This window comes from Haplochromis burtoni, unplaced genomic scaffold (assembly GCF_018398535.1).
Source record: "Haplochromis burtoni strain Fernald_Lab_line unplaced genomic scaffold, NCSU_Asbu1 Contig_113, whole genome shotgun sequence".
Taxonomy (NCBI): Eukaryota; Metazoa; Chordata; class Actinopteri; order Cichliformes; family Cichlidae; genus Haplochromis; species Haplochromis burtoni.
The window spans coordinates 126,113-149,766 of record NW_024582474.1 but is presented as its reverse complement, the minus strand read 5'-3'; the positions used below and the strand labels follow the sequence as shown (position 1 = coordinate 149,766).

The following is a 23,654-nucleotide window of genomic DNA, read 5'->3' as shown; positions in this document are numbered from 1 at the left end:
CCACTCAGAGACACAGGTCTCCAAGTGTCCAGCATTCAGACGGCTACCTGAGGACACTCATGTGAGAGAAAATCTGCTCACACAGATATGTAGAGCCAAATACTGTCAATAAGGCCTCTGCAATGTTCTGAAGACAGTTAAACTTGTCAGGTAGTGATGTCCAGCAGGTGAAAATGCAAGCTCCATGAACACGCACAGCTGTGGATTCCAGCTGCTTCGATGTTGCATTAACTGGCATTAACTCAGCCAGTTAATGCGAGACAAATCCAGCTGCTCATTAAAGATTTCTGGTTTGATCAGAAAATAAAACATTGGTCCAAACACCGGAAAGTTCCGAAAATGCATTGTGTCTCGAGTCTACGGATGTATCCGTGTATTTCCGTGGTGCTGATGCTGTGCTGAGCGGAAAGCTCCTGAAGCTTTTGAAGTGTCGGAATGTGGAAAGCTAACAACGTCCCCCTCACCAGTAGGCTAAGTTATTTTTAGCCAATTACAAGTTGAATCTGGTACTTGGGGTTGTTAGTTAAGATACCGTCATTAAGAAGCGGCACAACTAATGTGTCTATGCGAGCTGATTTGCGATGTGCACCGCTGGCGCGGCCATTTATTTTTTGATGCACCTTCTCAGATTAATTCACTGTGTGTCGTGCCCAGGGCTGGACTGGGACAAAAACAGCCCGGGCATTTTGACTAGAGACCGGCCCACCAGGTATTAAAGCCATAAAGCCTTTGAATGAAAACAAACGCTGTTGTGACAGTGATGTACAGTCTTGTTGGTATATGTATGATTTCTATACATTTTACATCAGATAAAAACTTTGGTTGTAAGCTTCAGATAATTATTTAATAACAGCCAGACATTTTAAATGAAAATAAGAAAGTATTTCTTTGTGCCCCCCTTTCCCTGTTAATGCCCTACCTGGCCCCCTGGCAAAACTTTGCTAGATCCGCCCCTGCACAGTTACCAGCTGTCAGCTACTAGAAAAAGGATCCTGGTGTTATTTGTCTCTCAGAAACAGTTCATAACTTCCCTTCAACTCATTCATGTCACCTAAAAGGTAAACCTGTTTCTCCATCACCTGTTCAGCTCTGATGATTCAGTAAGGACATCTCCTGGTTTCATCTTCATGTTTCCCTCTCACCACATAACCAAACCATATCATGACCAGCAGCTTTACAGCTGTGGCTCCAGCAAACATCAGCTGATACTAGAAATTAATATTAAATAAATTCTAACAACAGCTGATCAAGCTTAAACGTGCTGCTGTTGTTTAGCGCGACATCCGCTGGTTTCCTCTTTCTGGCGCAAAGTGGGCGATAAACAAACAAGAGAGAAAAGCCGATCAGCTGATCATTGATCAGTTTCATGATTGAAGTAGAAACAGGAGAGGGAGGGTGAGAGAATGAGAGAAGAAGAGGCAGCTGTGCAGCAAAGACAAAGAATAACTCCAGCTTTGTGTCTTTTTCATTCTAGCTGAAGTCCGGGACAAACTGCGTCCCCTCTCAGCTCAACACGAAACGCGTAATAATTTCTCTGAATGCAGGAGGATTCCATCTTTTTACTGGATGGGTGGCAACTCTACTAACTAACCTTATGAATTAAAAAAAGTTCAACATCAGTAACATCATAGCACCCACCCAGCTGTATAGAAACTCGGTCATGCTAGCTAGCACGCAGTAGAGTTATTGTAACTGACTGTAAAAGGTCAGCACAACGAAAATAAACTCCACCTAAACTTGGTTTATATCTGACCAGATAGACTGCAGGTCATAACTTCTTACCTGAAGTTCAGTTCACCTGAGGCTCTGACCGGCGGCCGCCTCGGGTTTCTCCTCGTCCTTCCTCCGATCTCCCTCATCCACCTGCTGGCCTCCACCACTTGTTAATGTTACTGAATCTGTGGAAGCTCCGCGATGCCACCACCAAACAACTGAGTTATTTTTACACACCGGCCAGCATCTGGCCAATCCACCACTTTTCATTGTTTAAACGGTTACAAAAAAAAAAATCATCGGGCCATGTATGCCCGATGGCCAGTCCAGCTATGGCCGTGCCATTAGTTAACCCTTTGTGCCTAGGGTTGCCGACCCCTGGATTAGAGGCATCTGCTTTGCTGTTTTAATGGGGACCAATAAGCAGAGCTGCCTCCTATAGAATTGGTTTATATTGCCTTCTTCATTTCATGAGGACATAAAACACTGGGTTAATTTCTCTCTAAAACTGCTCCTACTATGTTAAAATTCTTGAAAGCAAGGCTTTCATTTTCATTGCTATACAGATTATGTCGAGTTTTATTTACCACGTACGTTTAACTGTCCATCTAATCTTCCTCTATTAAACAAACCCTCTATGTGTCACAGTCCGGGTGAGTAGCTGGAAAATTCCACTTTTCTCCTGAGTCACCTGGTATCCGCTCCTGGGCAGGGCCACCATCCCCTCACCTGTTCTCCACAAATGGAGTTGGTTTTGAGACAATCAGGTCGGGAGACTTAAATACCACGTTGACGTCCCCTCACGGCTAGTTTGTCAACTATCCAATGTTGGTATCCGGCTCTTATGACCTATGCTTTTGTCGTTATGAAGTTTACTAGCCTTCTTCTCTTGTGCTGTAGCTCCCTGGAAATTCACTCGACTTGTTTCTCTGGCTCTAGCCCACATCCCGCACTCCTAGATAATTGACTGCCTCGCTTGGAAATCTCTCAGTGCTTCACCTGCCTGCCCTCCTGCCACCACCACTTATCAGAACCTTTGGAACTGAGGTCAGCCCTCTCGTACCATTCAGCTCACCCGAACTAACATCACATCCCCTCAAAGCTCATCTCTCTCCACCTGCAAGTAAGCAGTCAGTTTAGTTATAGTCACCATCTCCTGCACTCAGTAGCCATTGCCACACTAACCCCTTTCTTCCTTCTTCTCTCTCCTCAGTGTGATCACTAGACATTACCTGCCACGCTCCAGTCCCCCACCTCTGGTTCAATTATCCCCCTCTTGGTCCACGCCTAGGTTGCCACATCCCCACACCAAGTTATCTCATGCCACGTCATGTCAGTCCTTGTTATTGTTATTGTGTCACCCCCTGGGCGACCGTGGCTCAGGGGGTTGGGAAGTGTATCTGTAACCGGAAGGTAGCCGGTTAGATCCCCGGGCTCTCTGTCCTGGTCGTTGTGTTCTTGGGCAAGACACTTTACCTTACTGGTGTTGGCCAGAGGGGCCGATGGCGCGATATGGCAGCCTCGCTTCTGTCAGTCTGCCCCAGGGCGGCTGTGGCTACAACTGTAGCTGCCTCCACCAGTGTGTGAATGCAAGAGTGAATGAATAATGGCATTGTTAAGCGCTTTGGGTGCCTTGAAAAGCGCTATATAAATCCAATCCATTATTATTATTATTAAATTCTAGTCAAACAAAAGTTCTTAATCTTTCTTATTAATGTGCTCTCTCCTTTTCTGATTTATTTTTAGTGCTGATTGGCTGCAGAAGGCTCACCACACTGTTATAAAGCCAGAGATGGTGGAGCATAGTTGGGTTCTCCCTCACCTCCAATCCTAAACCTAACCATCAAAATAACACAGAAAACAAACAAACACTGAGACAGAGACTGAGATATACAAAACAAGGAGCAGGACAGTCCCATTGATCCAGGAGGGTGAAAGGGGCCGGAGAGGAGGGAAAGAAAAACAAGGGCTTTGGCCAGAGGCTCAGAACCCTTGGATTCCAGTTTAGGCTTTGGCTTGAGGTTCTTTGGAGACACTGGAGGATTCTCTGGAGGTGCTGGAGGGCACTTTGGAGGATTCTCTGGAAGAAGTAGTCTTCTGGAGAAGACTCAGGAAGATCTGGGGGAGGCTGGAGCTCTGCTGGGCTCATAGCTGACTCTAGAGGCTGGGTTAGGACTGTGGGAATATCCATCCATTTCCTCTGTCAGTTGGGGCTGTTGTTAGGGTCTAGCCTTCCGCACTGAATAGATGTGGGTGCTGAGGAAGACTGGATCTTAGCTGTCCTCACTCTGGAATCAGGTAAGTTTAAGCCAGATCTTACTTGGCCCACCTTTGGAGTTGGTATGGGCTTGGGATTAAGCTGGGTCTTAACCCTCCTCACTCTAGGAAAAGGCAAAAGTGAGCTGGAACTCGACCACCCTTGCCCTTGGAATAGGTACAAGAGTGGGGCTAAGCTGGGTCCTAGCCATCCTCATCTTGGAAAAAGCTATGATATTAGAATGCAAGTAGCTAGAAAGACCTTGGTCACCCCCTCCCAGTGAAATGGCATGAGAATATCTGCCCTCCCTCTGTCAGTGGCTACAGGTGCAGGCTTAGATACCATGGGGACCAGGACAGATGCAGGGACAGCCAGGACCCTCATTGCCCTAACTTAAGGAACAGGTAGGTGTGTTTCTTTTCATGCAGTCTAGATAATGTTTCTGTTGTAGGTGTCACTGAAACAATTTCCTTCAACTTCAAGAAGTTTGGGTAATACCATACGAAATGACAGAATGAAATGAAATGCTGTTTCTCACCAGCCTCTACAGTGCAATAGTCAGTACAAATGAAAACGTTTAAAAAGAGCAGTAAAAAGGCAATAATAAATCACAACAATAAATGGGGATAAATATAATAAAATCTAAATTCTAAAACAAACTCAAGTCTAAATAGTCACACTCGTACAGGTAGCAGCAGTCCTTTCCTGTGGAAGAAGAGTCATGATTCATAAAATACCTCTTTTGTAGATTGGTCAGATGCTGCCAACACCACCCTTGTTTGAGGAACATGCCAGGAAAATCCTTGGTTAACTTACCAACTTGATAATCAGCTTCATGTGACCGTTTATTCCAACCAACAATGTTAGGGGAAATGAATTCAGATAACATAAAGACAACCTGGGTGTGTTGCATGAGCTTCATAGTATAGGGACCTGGTAGTCCTGACTTGTCCACCACTACAAGCCAGATTCCCAAATCTTTACTGGTTTCTTGGAGAACTGCTATCACTAACCTTTGGGCCTATTGTTTCTGTTGCTCTGTCTTTGTGTACCTGGTCTGTCACAAAAGAGCGATTCGGAGCAGACAAATTAAGAGTTTTTCAGGCAATGTTTTCTATTTGCATGCAACATGTAGCATAGATAACCTTTCCAAAAAATAAATTAAAAGAGAAAAAAAAAAAAAAAAAAAAAAAAAGCTGGAATTCAAATATGAAAAACAAAAACACACCACATAATGACAACAGGGACACATTTATACTTAACTGCCATGTTTCTTTTAATTTATTAACTTTTTTTAAGAAGGTGCTTTGCACCAAACTGCATTATCCTCATACATTTCAAGAAATACAGCTTTACAGAATACAGCGATACAGAAACAGGAGTGCATCGGCTCTGCTTGACTCACAGGTGGTCAGACGTTTGACAGCTTGAGCCTCGACAAGTAGTTCCAACATCTCTCTATAATCCTCAGTGCATGTAAAAATTAATGTAGATAAATGCTTTCATGGCACAGGTAAGACCATTATGTTGGATGGTTCTATTTTGTTTTGTTTTTTTAACTCACCAAAACATTTCTTTCAAGTTACCATATAAATAATCACCACAGTAATTACTGCTGAAGCATAAAATTATGAAATTATAAATTGTTCCATTTCAAATGTGATGATCATCATAACAGGCTCAATGGGTTTAGACTGGCAACTGGAAAGAATAGCCTATTTGTTTTGGAAGATTTGAACTAAAGGGGGAAAAAAAAAGGTGGTTTCCAAATCTTCTCTTGTTCTGCCTTGAGAGACAAAACAGTTTCAACTCATGCAGCCAGAACATAAACACATACTGAGTTATAGAGTTCCATAAATCTTATTCTATATGAAAAGATTACATTATTGCTTTACTTCTTAATATGTATATAAATACACACAATTGCAAAACCACTTGTGACAGTGTTTCAGTTAAATTATACTTGGAGGATGCTGGTAAGTCCACAACAACAGCTGGATGGGCTTATTTGCGCATCATTCAGTTCATGTCATCTTGTAGCAGAGAGTCCCTCTCTTCAGCTGAACTACATTTGATTCCATCCGATAGGTTGCTGTGGTCAGGTTGATTACTCTGTGTTAGGAACAAAATAAAAAAGGTTATTAGTTGAATAATAAAATCACCCTGTGGTCTAGTCATGGCCAACCTGAAAAGGTTAGAAGTTTGATTTATCAACAATTTCGTCAATTGGTTGGATGAAGAAGAAAAAAAAAAAAAAAAAAAAAAAACTCCATATAAAAGACTTTATAATATCCAGTGGCATTTGAGCAGACACTGTATACATTCAGCCCCAATAACTGGGCAATAAATGACTGATTAGACTCTTCTGGATAGTCCAAGGCAGCAGTAATATGAAAAGAGTAACCACTGCAACTGCAAAGGGTTAAAACCCCGTCTGACAAACACACTGCCATCTATCCATCCAGCTCTCCTCTCCCTTGCCACCTCCTCTAGCTTGGGACAAGCACACTGAGATATTCTGAGGAAACACAAGAAATATATTCTATAATATAATGCAAAATAATAATCCACATCACTGTAGCCGCAGCTACAGTGATGTGGATTATTATTTTGCAAATTGGATAAGGTCAAACATCAATATAATAGTACTAGTACTGGGAAATAAAACAGTGTTAATGAAACTAAGTGTGGTCACATTTTGCATTTTCCTAATCAAAAATTCCAGGAAAAGATTCAAATAAGTAATGTTGGGAAAAACATAATATAAATACTTGATTTTTATTCCTTTCACTTTCATTAAAGTCACTGTAACACTATAATAAAAAAAAAAAAAAAAAAAACACACAAATGAAGACATAAAACACATCAAAAATGCCAATAAATACCTTTATGCTCCATAACATTGTGCCATGTACCTGAACAAACACTGGTAGGAACTCCATATCCCTGCACACACTAGATTCACTAATTACAGATTACTTTGAATCTGCCACCTGGTAGCTTGCAGAGTTTCCAGGGTCAAGCTGCCTATCTGACCCTTTAATGAATTTACAAGCAGGTCATATGTCAATCAGTAGTATCCTTTGCTCTTATTGGTAGTTTCTCCAGCATAAATTTCACCTGTAGTCGCTTTAAGTCATTGAACATCATTCACTTTCTACGATCTCTGTTTACCACAAGTTGCTTCCAATACGTTTTCTGCTTAAGAAAAATCTGTGCCCCCAGTTTGGGACAGACAGCTACAGCCACCCCTGTGGCTGCAGCTGTCTGTAGGAGGTAGAGCAGGTCAGCTGCTGGTTGGAAGGTTGGTTCAACCCCTGGCTCCCCCAGTTTGCATGCCAAATATCTTTGGGCAAGATACTAACCCCGACTTGCTCTCCAATGCATCCATGAATGACAGTTAGAAAGCACTGAAAGTATAGATAACAGTGCTTGTGTGAATGGGTGTGTATAGAGCACTTTGAATACTCCTGGAGAGTAGAAAAGTGCTACATAAGGCTACGTCCACACTAATGCATTTCCGTTTGAAAACGCATCGTTTTCTCTCCATTTTGGCTTCCGTCCACACTGAGATGGCGTTTTCCTCAAGGAAAAACGCAGCGTTTTGGAAACGCTCTTGAAAACGCATACATTTCAAAATGGAGCCGTCCCATCACAGTGTGGACGCTCGAAAATGCAGACTTTCTAAAATGATGACGCATTTTAGTCATGTGATGCAGTCATGTGACCAATTAAACATAGCGGAGGGCATTATACAGCAGTTGTTTTGATTGCTCTCACTTTTGACAGCCCTAAAAAAGATTAATATCAGTTTGTACATGCTCCAGATAGCTTTTTTTTTTCCCTCCAATCCTTTAAATCTCACTCACTTTTGCGCATGGGCAGGACTGGGATGCAAGCGTTTTCGGCCGTTTCAATGTGGACGCACAACTCTGAAAACGACTGAAACGCTAGTGTGGACGAGGAGCATTTTCAGACGAAAACGCCGTTTTCAAATCTATCCGGGCTAGTGTGGACGTAGCCTAAGAATATGTCCATTTACCATCCTCAGCTTCCTGATGACCTTAACACCTACTGCAAATTTCAAAGACAACCATTCACACCTCCCATCTGCTCATACCTACACAAAAAGACTGCCTGCAGCCCTCACACCTCTCTCCTCTGACCCGTTACTTACTAAAGATCTGTGAGAAGGATGTGTGTTCCCTCTTCCAAAAAAAAAAAAAAGCTTTAAAGAGTTTAATGGCATGCCAATTTTTGGTCCTCATGAACATGCTTAAAACAAGTACAAAGACACACACAGGTTTCTTTACATCTGTAGTTAGTAAGAGACAGAATGGTTACATTGATAGCAAACCTGGTTTAAAAACAAACAATCATTCCTTAAACTAGACCCAGGAAGTATTTTACTGATCACAATGCTGTAAAAGCCTAAAAAGGTGGTTGAACTGGACGGCTAAATACTCTCAGTCGAAAACAATAGTTTGAGTTAACTTTTCAGTCTAGGTAGAAAATGTGCTTTTATTGCCAAGGTGTTCTAGGTTTTAAAAAACTCTCAACATAAATGAACAATACTTTTATAGGGTACATGTGTTCACCTGCATGTGTGCACCCACCTGAAGTACTGATACTTTTCTTCTTTGTTTCAAGGCCATGTGAGCCTTTTACTGGCTCTTTCTCGGCTGCCTAAAAGATGACCAAATTGCCTTAAAAATCAGCCAATCCGAAAATTGAAATAGAGAAGGTTGCTAACGGGATTTTGATAGTCATTTGGGTTTTTCATATTAGACTGCTAGAGATTGTGTAGAGAGATACTGTAAGGATTCATGCAGGGAGTCATTTGAGGTGATAATTTGATTTCCATGCAATTAATCAAAGGGACATGCAGTTGGTTACGTTAGTCTTTTTAAAATGATCGGATACTTATGAAAATGGACACTGTCAGCTTGTTTACATGGAAGATTATCATTCTAATTTTATGTAGCATTGAATTATAAATAATAATAATTTAATAAAAACTATCAAATCAAATGCAAAGATTTTTTTCAAGATCCAAGTAAAAAAAAGTAGGTTGTAAAATCAAAACCATAGTATTCGTATCAGAGAACCTCAAACCAATAATGTTTCAAGAAATTTGGATTGTTAACACCATTATATTCAGTGTGTACTTTCATGCTAATAACAAAAACCTGAAAGCAGGAAATCTCTCCAATTTCAGGATATAAAACACACATATTTTCCCCTCCACTCTAATCAGTCTTTAAAAACTCCAAAAATGAATTCAGTTACTACAGTTCAAATCAAATAATCATTTGATCTGGCAAAACGATTTAGGTTTGAATGAGTGAAAGGTTTTACACACCCCAACATTCTTGATAAATGTGGAGCTCAGTGAAACATTTAAGTTAGACCGCTGCAAAATAAATAAAAATTAATTAACAACAACATAAAAAATTAAGTTTGATATTAACAGCTGCCACTACTCACTTAATAACTTCTCAGTAAGTACACTTTGGCTCAAACAAAAGTTTTGGGGCCAGTGTTGCTACTACGTTCTTGACTCTCATAAGCCTAGTGACAATTTTCATACCTTAACAAAATGGGAAAACAATTATCTAAACTGTTAAATGTAAAATAAGAAATAAATACTTATATACAATATATGAAGAAATTGGGGGGGCTTGTCATTAATGATAATTTATACTGACAGTTGAATAGTAAGATAACACTGCCATGTCTACATTTAATTGGCAAGCAAAAAATAAATATTAGCTGCAGCTTTATATCTGGCAATACAATACCTACCTTTTCATGTGCGATCAAATCCAAAAACTACTTGTTTTTGCTTTTGTTATTAAAAAAAACAAAACAAAAGACAATATAACATGATGACTCAACAAGACTTTTTTCCTTATGCTTTCATCACGATTGGACTACTGTAATTCACTGTTTACATGTCTAAACAAAAACTCCCTGGAGCGTCTGCAGATTGTCCAAAATGCTGCAGCAAGGCTTCTGACAAAAACATCGAAATACTCTCATGTAACACCGTTGCTTATACAGCTGCACTGGCTCCCCGTTGAATTCAGAGTCCATTTTAAGATTTTGGTTCTGACATTTAAGGCTCTTCAAGAACAAGCACCAGCGTACATCATTGAACTTTTACAGCCCTATGGCCCCTAGTAGGTCCCTGAGGTCTTGTGATCAGGGCCTACTTGTTATGCAGTATACAAGACTGAAAACCAAGGGTGATAGAGCTTTTGCTACTGTGGCCGCCAGACTGTGGAATTCTCTTCCTCAGAACTTAAGATCTGCAGACTCAGTGATTACTTTTAAAAAACAGCTAAAAACACATCTTTTTAAAATTGCATTTTTTTTTTACTTTTGACTGTTTTATACCTTGTGAAGCACTTTGTGATCTTTTATCTAGAAATGTGCTATATATAAAAAAAAATTTACTTACTTACAAGCACTACCGTTTACTGTGCCACACCTAATTAAGCCATAGCGGATATTTTGCATGGCATTAGTTTGAAGATCAACAGACCATAATACTAATAATGTGATGGAGGTTACCACAGTAACATGACCCGATGTCGAGTCAGTCGGGGCGCACGGGGGAGGGGGGGGTTAGATACCAAGTTAATGATTCTGTCACATGAATGCAAGGAAAGGAGCAGAAGTGAGTGCAACTGATCGAGATACTTTATTAATTACTACCAATTTACCTTTTTCTCTGTTTATTTACTTATTGACTAATTTACAAATTTTAATCCTGAAACTCAATGAGAGCAGCTTCAGGGCATGCTTCCCTACTCCTTTTCTTTCATTGGTGTAGGGAAGAAAAACAAAAAAAATAAATAAAAAAAAAACATAACAAAATGCAACGTGCAGTTAAACAAGATAACATGCTGGCCTGAATCCTGTGTGGCAGCTTTACCTTCACTTTGCGATACACTACAGCAGCGATGATGATGGTTGCCAGACCAAGCCCTATGAGGATGTACTGTAGGTATTCCAAAACAGTAGGTAGAACCACCAAGTTTGTACGGAACGTATTGACGATTGGGCCATCAATATATCCGTTCTGAAGAGGATAAATAAAACACTTACAACATTTTAATCCACACAGAACCATTCTGTAGAATTTTAATCTGTTTGTGCAAAAAAAAAAAAATTGCAGAAGAATAGATGTAAAGACACTACATCATCTATATCATTAATAACTCACCTCCTCAAACCAGATCATAGGCATCACCACATCAGAAATCTTTCCAGTTTCACTAGAAGGACAAGGACATTCAACTTTACACTCCAAGGTTACATAGCAAATGGTAAGAAAGGCAGGAAATATCTAAGACCCTTTCATATTTAATGATCACAACATATAAAACAATACATGACAATGTCTCTGGCGTGATAGTAGTTAAGGGAATAGTTCTTTACGTAATTCCTGAGACTTTTTTCATGTAGAGGTTGAGCTGCAGGCGGATGGACACATTCAGAGGGACACCCGTTTGCTGCAAGTAGACAACAAAAATATACAGATCTCACACTGGGAATAAAAAAGGAGGGAATTATACCTCAAACACCATAAATGTGCTGGAACATGCAAATCTCCAGGTAGCAATTAAAGATATGGTCACATATAATTTTAACAATAAACTCAAGGAGGAAATGTTCTGTTTGACTGGTTCATCTGAGGGAGGATGCACATAACTGCTGTTCACTTTTAGCTTCATATTATTTATTTTTTTTATCTCTACAAAATGGCCTCAAGTGATTTTAACTTTAAAAGCTTTGCTGAACTCAATGTGGGTGAGCCTACAAGCCATTTCCAGTACAGGACATTTTGCATAGTAACCTGAAGCTGAAAGCAACCATTTACTTTTTGAACCCACAGGAAATTACATGTAGCCTGGGCACAGACTTGCTTTACTCTACATGAAAAGACGTGCTTGAAAGGAGAAAACATGTCTGCTACACTTTAAAAAAAAAAAATCCATAGTTCTATACACACTGAAAAAAAGTCTCCTCACTAAAAGAAGTGTAATACAATTAGCTCAACAGCACAGCTGACAGATTGCAGTGATTTGTAGCGAATCAGCTTTGAAAAGCAAAATAAATAAATATGGTCCAGCTTTTCTATTACATTTTGTGAGTTAGCTAAACTTTTAAAATATTTTAATCTACTGCTGTACACAATTCTCTCATCTTTTATTGACATTTTTTCCAAGAGATTTTAGCTCAATGTGTCCATAAAACAAACTACAAAGTTCACTTCCAGACATGTGGCTCTGATAAAAAGTTAATATGGGCTGAAGGCAGGAGAAAGACGACAGCTGAGGATAGACAATAGGAATGCAGCTGTTGGCAGAGCCAAAACAGAACAGAAGATCTAAAAGAAAAATGTGCATAATATACATGTATGACAGAAATGAGTGCCATACATTTTATTGTAATGCTCAAGTTATAGTGTCAAGTCAAGTCATGTGTCTCATTTACTTTGGTAAAAATACCACACACACACACACGAGTTCCCTATCATTTCCTTGATATTTTATGTCAGCACAAACTAAATGTACCAAAAAGATTCAAATTTCTGGCACTGAGAGAAAGAGAAGAAAACTAAGAGATAAAACCAGTGTCCTCAGTGCCATGTTCAAGAGTCAGGATACTTGGCTCCATCGTATGATAGAGCCATAAAATTCCCAAGCCATCTGATGTTTCTTAATTATTAACTTAAGTGTGAATGTTGCCCTGCTGAAATCCACTGAACATCTTGTGAGCTTTTATCCGGACAGTAAAAACTCTTTCACTATCAATACTGACTTTTTATTGGCATCATAGAACGTTTTTAATAACCCTTTAACTGACAAACAACAGCAGTTATACAGGAATAGCCCAATTTCCAATTACCTTATCTTAATGACCGTTATAGAAAAAAGACTGTATTAGGAATTCAAGAACAAACTGTACCAGTGGCAGTGTTTTAGCAAACTCAACATTTAACATTAGCAATAAAGGTTAAAGGCAATGCAATTTTTAAAAGTTGATTATAATAACTTAATGCGTAAATGACTTCAAATGTAAAAATGTGTATATCTTTTCATAATGAATGAAATAAAAATCTGATTTGCAAAAATCTCTCATCAGTAATAAAGAAAAACATACTTTTTTAAAGTGAAAACATGCTTTAGAGTTAGTTTTATTAAATGCTCATTTTTGTTTATTGTAAACTATTATGTCATTTTCTTACAAAATTATAAAAACAATATTTTCTAATAAGGAAGAGTTCAATTATGTCTTTGATTAAAATGTAATCAGCATCAGCAAATGGTGACAAATGCAAATTATCTAATGAATCCATCAAATTGAGCAAAACCTCACAAATCATGAGAATCACTCAGCAGTGAAAATGCAGACTTCAAGCTCTTGCAGACTTCTTTGCCTGTCAATATACTGTTAATTGTTTTTTCATTAAGATATTTTAATAAATAACTTTTTGTATGTTTATCAAATCACTATCTTTGCTCTTAAATAACATGGGGCCTTAAGTAAAGAGTGACTCTTCACAGGTGCAGTATTGCCTTTCCCGATCTACTTTACCAGTAAACCGCAGTCTTAGCCCAGAAGATGGCCTATAAATGTCTTTGTTCTTATATAAATTCATCTTTAGATGAAGAAAGTACCGTTTCTTGTTTTCAAAACTTACACTCTTAGTCACAACAAAAAAACAAACCAAAAAAAACAAAAAACTAAACACTATACTTAATGGAACCCCATGCCGACTGATGTCCCTTTATCATTAACTCGATATCAACGTGGGCTTGATGGAATTGACTGAACAATGTTGTAAGGTTTAATCTATGAAGCAAAAATCATTTCTGTATCAACTGAGATTTTTTTATTTTATTGAAGCAATAGATAACATGGAGAAATAATCAAATTTCCAATTACCTTATCACAACCACAGCTATCACTAAAAACACTGCATGTGATTTTTACACAGGCAGAGTTGCATAAGGAATGACACATGGGAATATCTTTTTAGTCTTATCAGTCATTGGCTTTTTCTGTACTGTAGCACACAGGTTACTGCGTGACTGTACAGTAATAAAACTACATATCAATTTCCCTATTGCTTTACCATCCAGAAAAATAAACATTAACTTTAAACCTCATCCCCTTAGCTTACCGCTTTATCACTGCTATTTTGCATTAGTGATGACTGAATGATTGCAATGTGATAAGGAAACTAACTTTAAGTGTTTGAGGAAGACTGAGAAGGTGACAGACTTGGTCTTGTATTGTAGAAAAGAACAAAAACAGTTGGATGTAAGTGATAATGGTACGATACAACCTTTAACTAAATTCTTCCACAAATTTGCCATCAGGATGGCCTCTTATAGGTCAAAATGCACCCTACATGCTTCTCTCTGTGCCATAAAACTTGACAAATAACAGAAGGTCTATGATATGCAAGAGTCCAGCTACACTCATGATCACAGCAGGTTTCAAGGACAATGGGGCTGACTTCTAATATCCTTACAACAATATTGCAGACTAATGACATTCATTTTAAATACAAGCCAGTTACAAAATGTTACACACTTTTCATTGATCACAAATGCACTTTCACTTGCGAGTCTTGCAAGTGGGTCTGTTCCAAAATAAAATCAAATTTAAAAAGAGTTGCAGCTTAAGTTGGAGTCTTCACAGTAACATGAAAGCATAAATTAAGTATATACACACCATTTCTAATAAGCAATGGGAAGAGATGAGTTTAAAAAACAGAACAAAGAGAAACAAAAAAAAGCCCACAAATAACTACTGCATCAATAGAAAACATTGCTAACCTATGAGCTTTGAATCAAAATTATGATGACCAACTGTACACACTGTGGTGTGTGTGCTGTATACTCACTGGGTGAATGTCTATGAAGAGGCCGTGCTTCTCCTCACTGGGATTAAGACCCTGCACGTAGTCCAGCAGCACAGGATCAGCATTAAAGAAGTGAGGATGAGAGATGAAGACTGGAGAGTCTAAAATGTTCAAAGAATGGCAACATTAATTAACTGGACCATTGAAAAAAGAAAAAAATCTATCAAGTACACTCACAACTCATGGCTTGTTGGCAATCCCTGCCATATCTCTAAGATCGCATTGGTTTAGTTAAGGATTTTTTCCACACCTGTGGTGTTGTTTAGCCTGTTTCAATGAAATTGGTTTGTTTTCCCACTTGGTGTGGTTTGTTTGTGAAGATGTGAACACGGCAATCACAAGTTGATTTTGGGGTTTTCTTTGTATTATTGTGGGGTCTTTACCTTACAATATGAGGCAAGAGTAAATGAACAATATTTCAGCAGCGTTAGCCAAAGGGACAATAATTTTTGGAAACTTATTAGGTTTTTAGGCATTTTCATGCAATGCCTAACCTTGCATGAAAATGCTTGAAATTGCTCCAATTGTTGAGAACCACCAGAAAAAGCCAGCTCACATGGTTGTAACACTGTTTTGAAGCACAACAGAACGATTAGCTTTAGCCCCTTTTCCATTAGTACCTGCTCTTATCGACTATTTTCAACTACAATCGAGTACCACCGAATGTGCGTGGCCATCATAATAGCAACGCAGCTGAGCGTCCTGCGATATAATGAGTATGTGACATAAAGGCTACAACGAAGGTGGATGTGAAGGCAACTATATACACCTGCTGCTAGATCAGATTCCGGGACCACAGCGTTGTTTTTGGTAGCCATTTCCCTTGTTGCCTCGGGTTTCAAAACTGGCAGTTTTTATTTTCGTGGACAAAAAATAAATAAATTTTTGCGTTCTTTTTAAAATTCTATCTTTAAGAATTTTATTACCAAGAGCCTGTGAAAAAAAATAAAAAAATAACATAAATTGTTCCAGAAATTTCTTTAGATGAATCTATGAAAAATTCCAAAAGGTCTAGCATTTTTATCAGTGCATAGTTTTGTGCCATCAAGGTGATTCACAAAGTGGTATTAACTGAAAAGTTAATAAGCCTTGGCATACTAACTTGAGTGTAGTGAGTTCCTATAAAGGAAACTGGACAGGACAAAATAAGAAAAAAAAATATCAGGGTTTAAAAAAAAAGAAGAACAAAAAAAGACTCGACAGCAGACGATCATTATCTGAAAGTCATGCCCCCATGAAATAGGGGGGGAAAATCCAGCAAAGACCTTACATGGGACCTAAGAAATACATCTGGACCATGAGCTGTCTGAAAATCAGTGGCAACAGGTTTCATGGAGTGATGAATCTAAATTTGGGATTTCAACACCCCAGACTTCAAAAACTATCGTACACATTTTATATATTTTTTTTCAAAATCTAAAGAAATGGGTAGTGGTAGGTCTTTCTAATAACCTCTGGGAATGCTGTGATGGACTGAATATTTATTTCGCCTACACTGATCATCATCATTACTCACTGTGGCGGCAACTGCTAACATTGAGGAGTCCAGACTGTCTACAGGGGCAGAAGCCTTCATTGGGAGCATAATCCGTCCCATTGGCAAAAAGGGTCTTGGGTGCAACATATCGATATAGAGGGATCCCCTTCATCTCTCCAGGACGCTGATAAACCAGCTCCATAGACCTGGAAAAACAATGGGTAAATATATGAAGGAATAATGGGAGAGGCAGAACTGAGGGGGAAAAAAAGTACAATTCTGCAAAGCATTTTACCTGCACGCGTCAGGGCTGTAGAAAGGCAAAGTGCTCTCTTTCGTCATGAAAGGAGGCCACATCTGCCCAGCTGTTCCATTGATCATGTTAGACTGAGCAGTCCTCCAGTATGGCAGCTGTCACCAAAGAGAAAGAGGCCAGTTACAGTGGTGTGAGGGGAAGGAAAAAAACAAAAAAAACCAACAGCAACAAAACACAATCTGCTGGCATCATACCTCGGTCAGACCATTCCAAGAGTCGACTCTGTGGACTTTTCTAATGTCATCTTTTCCAGTAAAGACTGTGAACAGGCCAGTGTTGGAGTTGTTGAACTAAAGAAAGCATAAAAGGCAGACACCTTTCTTTACCTGCTCAAAGAAATTTCATGCAAGAGACAAATCTGTTCCTTAAACTGAACCTATTATGCTCATAGTAATCAGATAGAGAGGATAACGAAGCATTTCTAATACTTACTTCTGAAAAGAGGCCGAATTTTCCTGATGTGGGAATCATTCCTGGCAGGTATTGATTTAGAAAATCCACCAGTCCACTGTCATAACCCCACATAAGCTCCCCTACAGGCTTGGTCAGGAAGGGACCTTCTTTAAAAGTTTTAAAGGTTGCACTCATCATGAGGCGCAGTACATAGGGCAAGTTTTCCATCATCACTGATGCACCCTAAAATTACAGAAGCCACAGGCTGTGAAAAAGCAGAAAACTGAGGAAATTATTGAACCAATCAAGAAGTGAGGAGGTGGCAACAATGTCTTACCAACACCAACATGTTTGGAATTGTGACAACATCAGACTCGTTCCCAGCAGACATGGAGGGCTCGAAGTGGTACTGTCTGTATTCCCTGTAGGACACTGTACCGTTGGGATGGAATGTAATGTTTTCCTTCTGACACTGCTTTCTGGAAGAAAGGTAATATGTCCACTCAAAACCTGTGCTTCAAGTCCACCTCTGTACACACATCTTAAGGGTTTAATGCAGGGGTCCCCAATCTCAGTCCACGAGGGCCGGTGTCCCTGCAGGTTTTAGATGTCTCCTTGATCCATCACAGCTGATTTAAATGGATAAATTACCTTCTCAACATGTCTTGAAGTTCTCCAGAGGCCCGGTAATGAGCTAATCATGTGATTCAGGTGTGTTGACCCAGGGTGAGATCTAAAACCTGCAGGGATACCGGCCCTCGTGGACTGAGAAAGTCAAAAATTGACAGACCTTAAAACATCAGACACAGAAAAGAAAACAAACCATAAAAAATAAAAAGCTCTTCTGGTGTCTCAGGTTGTTGCAGCCAAATCATTTTAATTTATTTCTGGAATGTCCTGATAGTTGTTTTCAATAGAAAAGTCTGAAGTGGTCTACCATTTGCAACCTCTCTCCTTTAAATAAGAATCACATCCTTCCAGAATGCTTCCTCTCCCCCCCCCTTTCAAATCCCAAAAGGTGAACACATGCTCTTGTGGACATGACCAAAACTTTGGACTGAAACATGCTCACTGTCATATTACAATATGTTAAAAAAAAAAAAAAAGTTTAGCCATATATTTAAAAAAAAAAAAAAATTAATTCTTAAACACCTTTTGGACGGATATAAATTGTAGCTCACGCTTATAACACTTGTTTAAAATTGTTTACACTTCTAAAATTAGTTTTCACTTCTACGTTCTAGGTTTAGAAGAAAAAGATTAAGTTTTGGTTAAATTGGGTTAGGCTTAAGTTTAATGTTATCTGTTATACTGATGAATGGCATTCAACGAGATCTGTAGGTGACAATAGTTGCAATTAATATCGAACCACCGATTCCTCAACCAGTTTCTTAAAAGGCAAAAAGGAGCAAAAATTGATTATTTAAGATGAAGTTGTAAAAGAGATCCTGTTGCAATCTAAAACAAAAAAAATGCGTTTGTTTTTTTGTTTTAAATTGTAGCAAAGGATGTAAACTCCTAGAACAGTAATAAGTCTGTAGAAAGCAGTTAAGCAGTCACTATTAATGACATTAATAATACATTTCTTTTGCTGGTGTCTTTAAAAACACTCAAGGTCTACTTAATGCACAAAATTAACAATATCGTGAATTAGTAAAATAGCTAGAAAGATTTCAAATCCAGAAACAATGCACAAAACATGAACAGCTGGAGCACTGACTGAGTCTAGTTTCATAATAACCTGTACAACAACCTTCGACCCAGCGTCATCTAGCCAACGTACACTATGCTATCATAATCATAGTCAAGGGCGATCGTGGCTCAAGAGTTGGGAGTTCGCCTTGTAATCGGAAGGTTGCCGGTTTGAGCCCCGGCTCGGACAGTCTCGGTCGTTGTGTCCTTGGGCAAGACACTTCACTCATTGCCTACTGGTGGTGGTCAGAGGGCCCGGTGGTGCCAGTGTTCGGCAGCCTCGCCTCTGTCAGTGCGCCCCTGGGTGGCTGTGGCTACAATGTAGCTTGCCATCACCAGTGTGTGAATGTGTGTGTGAATGGGTGGATGACTGGATGTGTAAAGCGCTTTGGGGTCCTTACGGACTAGAAAAGCGCTATATAAATACAGGCCATTTACTTAGCTCCAGTTTACCAATGAAGTTCCTTCCAGTAAAATGGATCTTTAATTTTTTTACATTTTTTATAAACAGGAGCTTTCTGGGACATATTATACCATATTATACCATTAATAAAATTTCTAATTTATTAATAAATTATTAATTTTATGAATCTAACTTTATTACAAAAAAATAAGTCCATTTGGAGTTTCACTGGAGCAAACTTCATTGAAGTTTAAGTATCCAACAATTTAAAGTTTTTAACTGATAGTTAAGGTTGAGCACAAGTCCTCAGGAGATAAATTGTGTACCTGTAAACATAAGGTCCTCTCTGTTCCACCATCGGCTTTTCTCCTTTCAGTATCTCAGCAGGATTGAGGACATTGAAGAAGTAGACTGACATAAAGAACGGCACAGGGATGTCTTTCCACATGGTGTATGTGAGATCATTCTTTGGATCAATTACTGTGTGCTGATGTGAAAGAGAGGAAAAAAAACAAAAGCAAAAGAATGAGCATTTCTTCATTAAGGTTTTTATACATTTTCACAAACTAATAGAGAGAAAAAAAAAAAACTAAATTCAAGGGGACACCTTCAAATTACTTTTTTCTTATTTTAATTTATTTACCTAAAAGGTCCCAAATCCTGAGATTGTGGTTCATCATCTTAAAAGTTACACAACATTATATTTCATTCCGATTTTAATCTATTATTTACATTTAGGTTTGTTATAGTCACAAATGTTCCTACAAATATGATATGAATCTATTCCTTTTAAGAATACTTCTTTGTGGTGCTCCTTATGCAATTACTAAATTGAGCACGTTGAGTGATTAGTTAGAAAGTAAAAACACTATGTAACTATGCTTTCTGGATTTTTCTATGTGAAAAATGAAAATAAAATTATTAAATACATCCAGTCTTTGATAGTGCAGTACAGTTCAAACACCTGGTATGTAGAAATGCTGTATTTCTCACCATGTTTATGTTTTGTAGCCTCATATTTAGCTCAAACAGGGTAGGATGACAGCGTGTCTGCATGTGCCCCAACTACAAAGTTCAACTCAAAAGGGAACCAACTACAACTTACAGAGTTCGCTGCTAACGGGAAAAAGCAGCACTGTAAACTGACAACAGAAATAAAGCAAACTAAGGAAGTAGGCAATACTTTTGCACGTATTTTTTCCTGTTCTGCACATTATTTAAATAATAATATTACTTGTATCGTTTTACTGGGATATATTGAGTGAAAGGAAAGTTGAAAAACCTCCGCCTGTTGTGATTTTTAATATGGAAATAAATGACATTACCAATAATAGTTTAGTTAGTTAATCAAATCATTTTACTAACATTGGGCATGCTTGACTCTTTAAAAGCCTCAGAAAGTTTTTCCGGAGCTATTAGCATTGTTACTTAATCTGACTACATGCATTTACTGATTAGCTTATCTGCACGCGCCTGTTATCATTTACTGGTTAACTCTGGAGGCTCTTTGAAGTACTTAAGTCCTCGGGTACGATTAAAGGTGAATCTTGCTTGACTCAGCACATACAAGCACATGTGTAAAACATGCTAACTATCCGTGTCAGGACGTTTCTTACCTTTACTATTTGGTCGTCGATGACTAATGGCACCACAAAACACATAATTGTGCCGAAAAGCACCATCAGCACACCTGCCACTATGAATCCAATAGCAACTTTAGGTCGTTTAATTGCCATATTGACAGGCTGTCAGTGAGTCTTCGTAGCTTTGTTTTGTCCGTGTCCGCACTTTTTGTCGGTAAAGATAAACGGAGTCAGCTTAATGACTCCACCAGAGTCTCGGCATGAAACAAAACTTATAATTAAACGTACATTCCTCTGAGATCTCTGCGGGTCGCTCATCTCTCTAATCGATGATGTTCTGACCTGCTTTTATTGTCGCTGTATTTGCTCTGTTTGACACGCCTACCGAGGATTCTGGGAAATGGAGTTCCCGCTCTCTATATCGGGCCATAAGTAAAAGATTAAGTAACTGCCCGATCTTTCAAGATATCTCCCAAGTGGCAAGAGCTTTTGGTATGCTGTAGGCATAGTGTATTCTTAAATTTACTTTAGTATTAAAGGAGGAAAATAGGAAAGGGCTCAGAAATGAGCAGAGCTCCTGTAACAGGCTGCCACACAAGAGGGGCGCCGGAAGTAACCATATTATTGTACCATTCAAGTCCAATTTCAAAGACAGTCTGTGGTTACATACTTTTATTCTGATTTATTTGATATTCTTCAAGGAAAAATATTTTTGCCACCTTTCATCTATAATTCTACTTTAATGTTAAAATTTTAATATTCAGATCAAGTATTGCATTTGGGGATTTTTTTTATTAACCAAACTCAGGACCTTCCTGCTGTGAGGCAACGGGGTGCTATGGCTTATAGCTTATCCTGAATATTAAGCAGCGTCGGGCCTGGACAGCACATGGATGGGATACCGCACGGGAATACCAGATGCTGTTTTTATGTGTTAGGCTGGCAACCTGTGCAGAGTGTACCCTGCTTCTCACCCTATGGAAGCTGGGACAGGCTCGAGCGACCCTGCGACCCTGACCTGAGTTGGATAAGCGGAAGAGAATGGATGAATGGATGGTCTATAAAAGCTCACATGAGGTTCAATCTCCTGCCAAAAAGATTTCTGCCTCATTTAGATAAAGCAGTGGGTCCAGATATAAGAACGTGTTTGAAGCAGTTTTTAAGAACACTTAAGAGCCTCCTTTGTTTCGTTTTCAGAGGTTTTACTGGAAATATCATTGCATCTAGATAAGATAAGATAAGATAAGATAAGATAAGATAAGATAAGATAAGATAAGATAAGATAAGATAAGATAAGACTTTATTGATCCCATGGCGGGGAAATTTGTGCACTACCTCAGCTCAGGTACAAATAGCAGGAGAAAAATACAAAAATACAAATAAAATACAAACAAATACAAAATAAGGAGGATAATACACTATATACAACGGTAGCATACACAGTATGTGATTATGGATAGAGGGTTCCTGAAATATGCAAGAAATTTAACTCTTCTACTGCTACTATTACTATGTAAGTAATAGATATCTATAAGTATCTATAAGTATAGACATGTATACGCACACAGACACACACACATGTACACACTAAATATACATATGTATACATATACATACACATATACCTGCACATATGTGTATCTAAAATAGATAACTGTAGTCTGGACATGTGAACATTCAGCTAACAGATCAGAAGTCAGTGCCATGATGTCTGCAACCTTCATGCTTGGAATCATTGGTTCATCATTGGTGAAACATTGGTATTTTATTTTTTTGTTAAATAAAATGTTAATAGGAGTAAACAGACTATATATGCAAATACCTGACACAATAAATAGCTAGTCAAAGACAAGTGCTCTTTGTAGATAATAGATAAGCTATTTAAACACTCCATATACAATAAGATGGTTGCTATACCTGCAAATGTCAACCTGAATGAGTCTAACTAAATCTTTTGTGATGAAGCTTTGCCTTTATGCAAAATAAAGAAAAACAAGAATTTATATTCGCTTAAGCAAAAGAAAAAAGACAAAGAAATTAAAATGGAACAGGAAATAAACAGAGCAACCTGATTATAAAACTCTGAAGTATTCACATAACGATAATACTTACCTTCACAACTTGGTTGCTTATTACTGTTGGTCCCACAATTACAGAAATTGCCCCAAAAATCAAAGTCAGACCGCCTGCCACTATAAATCCAACAGCTACTTTGGATTTATTGATGGCCATGGTTGCTTCTTAGCAATGATCAGTGGTGTCTGATAATAAAAGAAGACACTGTTTTGCTCCTCTTGCCTCTGAGTCTGCAAGCCAACAGGCTGAATGAGTGTGTGGTGTTTTAAAGCCGAGCCACTGGTAGTGATGTATTCAAAGGAAATAGCAGTTGAGTGAACAGCTTGAGTTTAGACCACACCCCTCCTTGTATATGCACATCTTCACTACTTTAAGAGAACTACAAAAAATATATGGAAAAAAATGCAAAAAATACCGTGCATCCCAAAAGTATTGACAGCACTTCACATTCCACATTTTTCCATGTTGCAGCCTTGTTCCAAAATAGTTTAAATCCATTTCACCTCACAATTCTGCAAAAAATACTCTACCCTAGTGACAAATGAAAAAAGTTGAAGTTTGTAATTCTTGCAATTTTATTAAAAAGAAAAGAATATATAACATGTTAAATGGACTGGTTCCCATATACTACTTTACTATGATATCTGAGCACTCTAAGTGCTTTATACAACTTGCCTCATACATACTTACACATACAATACTCTTTTTTCTGTGTGTTTTCTACATAAGTTCTTTCTATCTAACATTCACACACATTCATACGCTGATGAACACATAGGAGAGCAATTTGGGGTTAGTA

At 38.5% G+C, this 23,654-nt stretch overlaps 1 protein-coding gene across 5 annotated transcripts; it reads right to left on the bottom strand.

The window, feature by feature from the left end:
• Positions 1-5,233: 5,233 nt before the first annotated feature.
• scarb1 (scavenger receptor class B, member 1) lies at positions 5,234-23,142 on the bottom strand. 5 transcript variants are annotated; one of them, XM_042223500.1, is made up of 14 exons: positions 20,813-21,985; positions 19,523-19,683; positions 17,439-17,580; positions 17,141-17,344; positions 16,903-16,998; positions 16,688-16,803; positions 16,432-16,598; positions 14,898-15,016; positions 11,417-11,490; positions 11,202-11,253; positions 10,911-11,057; positions 9,333-9,383; positions 8,587-8,656; positions 5,234-6,082 (listed from the first exon to the last, which is right to left on the bottom strand). In XM_042223500.1, the coding sequence occupies exons 1-14, from the start codon at positions 20,930-20,932 to the stop codon at positions 6,078-6,080; spliced, it is 1,524 nt and encodes a 507-aa protein (XP_042079434.1). In that variant the 5' UTR covers positions 20,933-21,985; the 3' UTR covers positions 5,234-6,077. The 5 variants fall into 5 exon arrangements, with proteins under 5 accessions (XP_042079434.1, XP_042079433.1, XP_042079432.1 ...); XM_042223499.1 differs by lacking the exons at positions 8,587-8,656; positions 20,813-21,985 and adding an exon at positions 22,892-23,142; XM_042223498.1 differs by lacking the exon at positions 8,587-8,656 and having other exon boundaries at positions 20,813-21,420.
• Between the last annotated feature and the right edge of the window lie 512 nt (positions 23,143-23,654).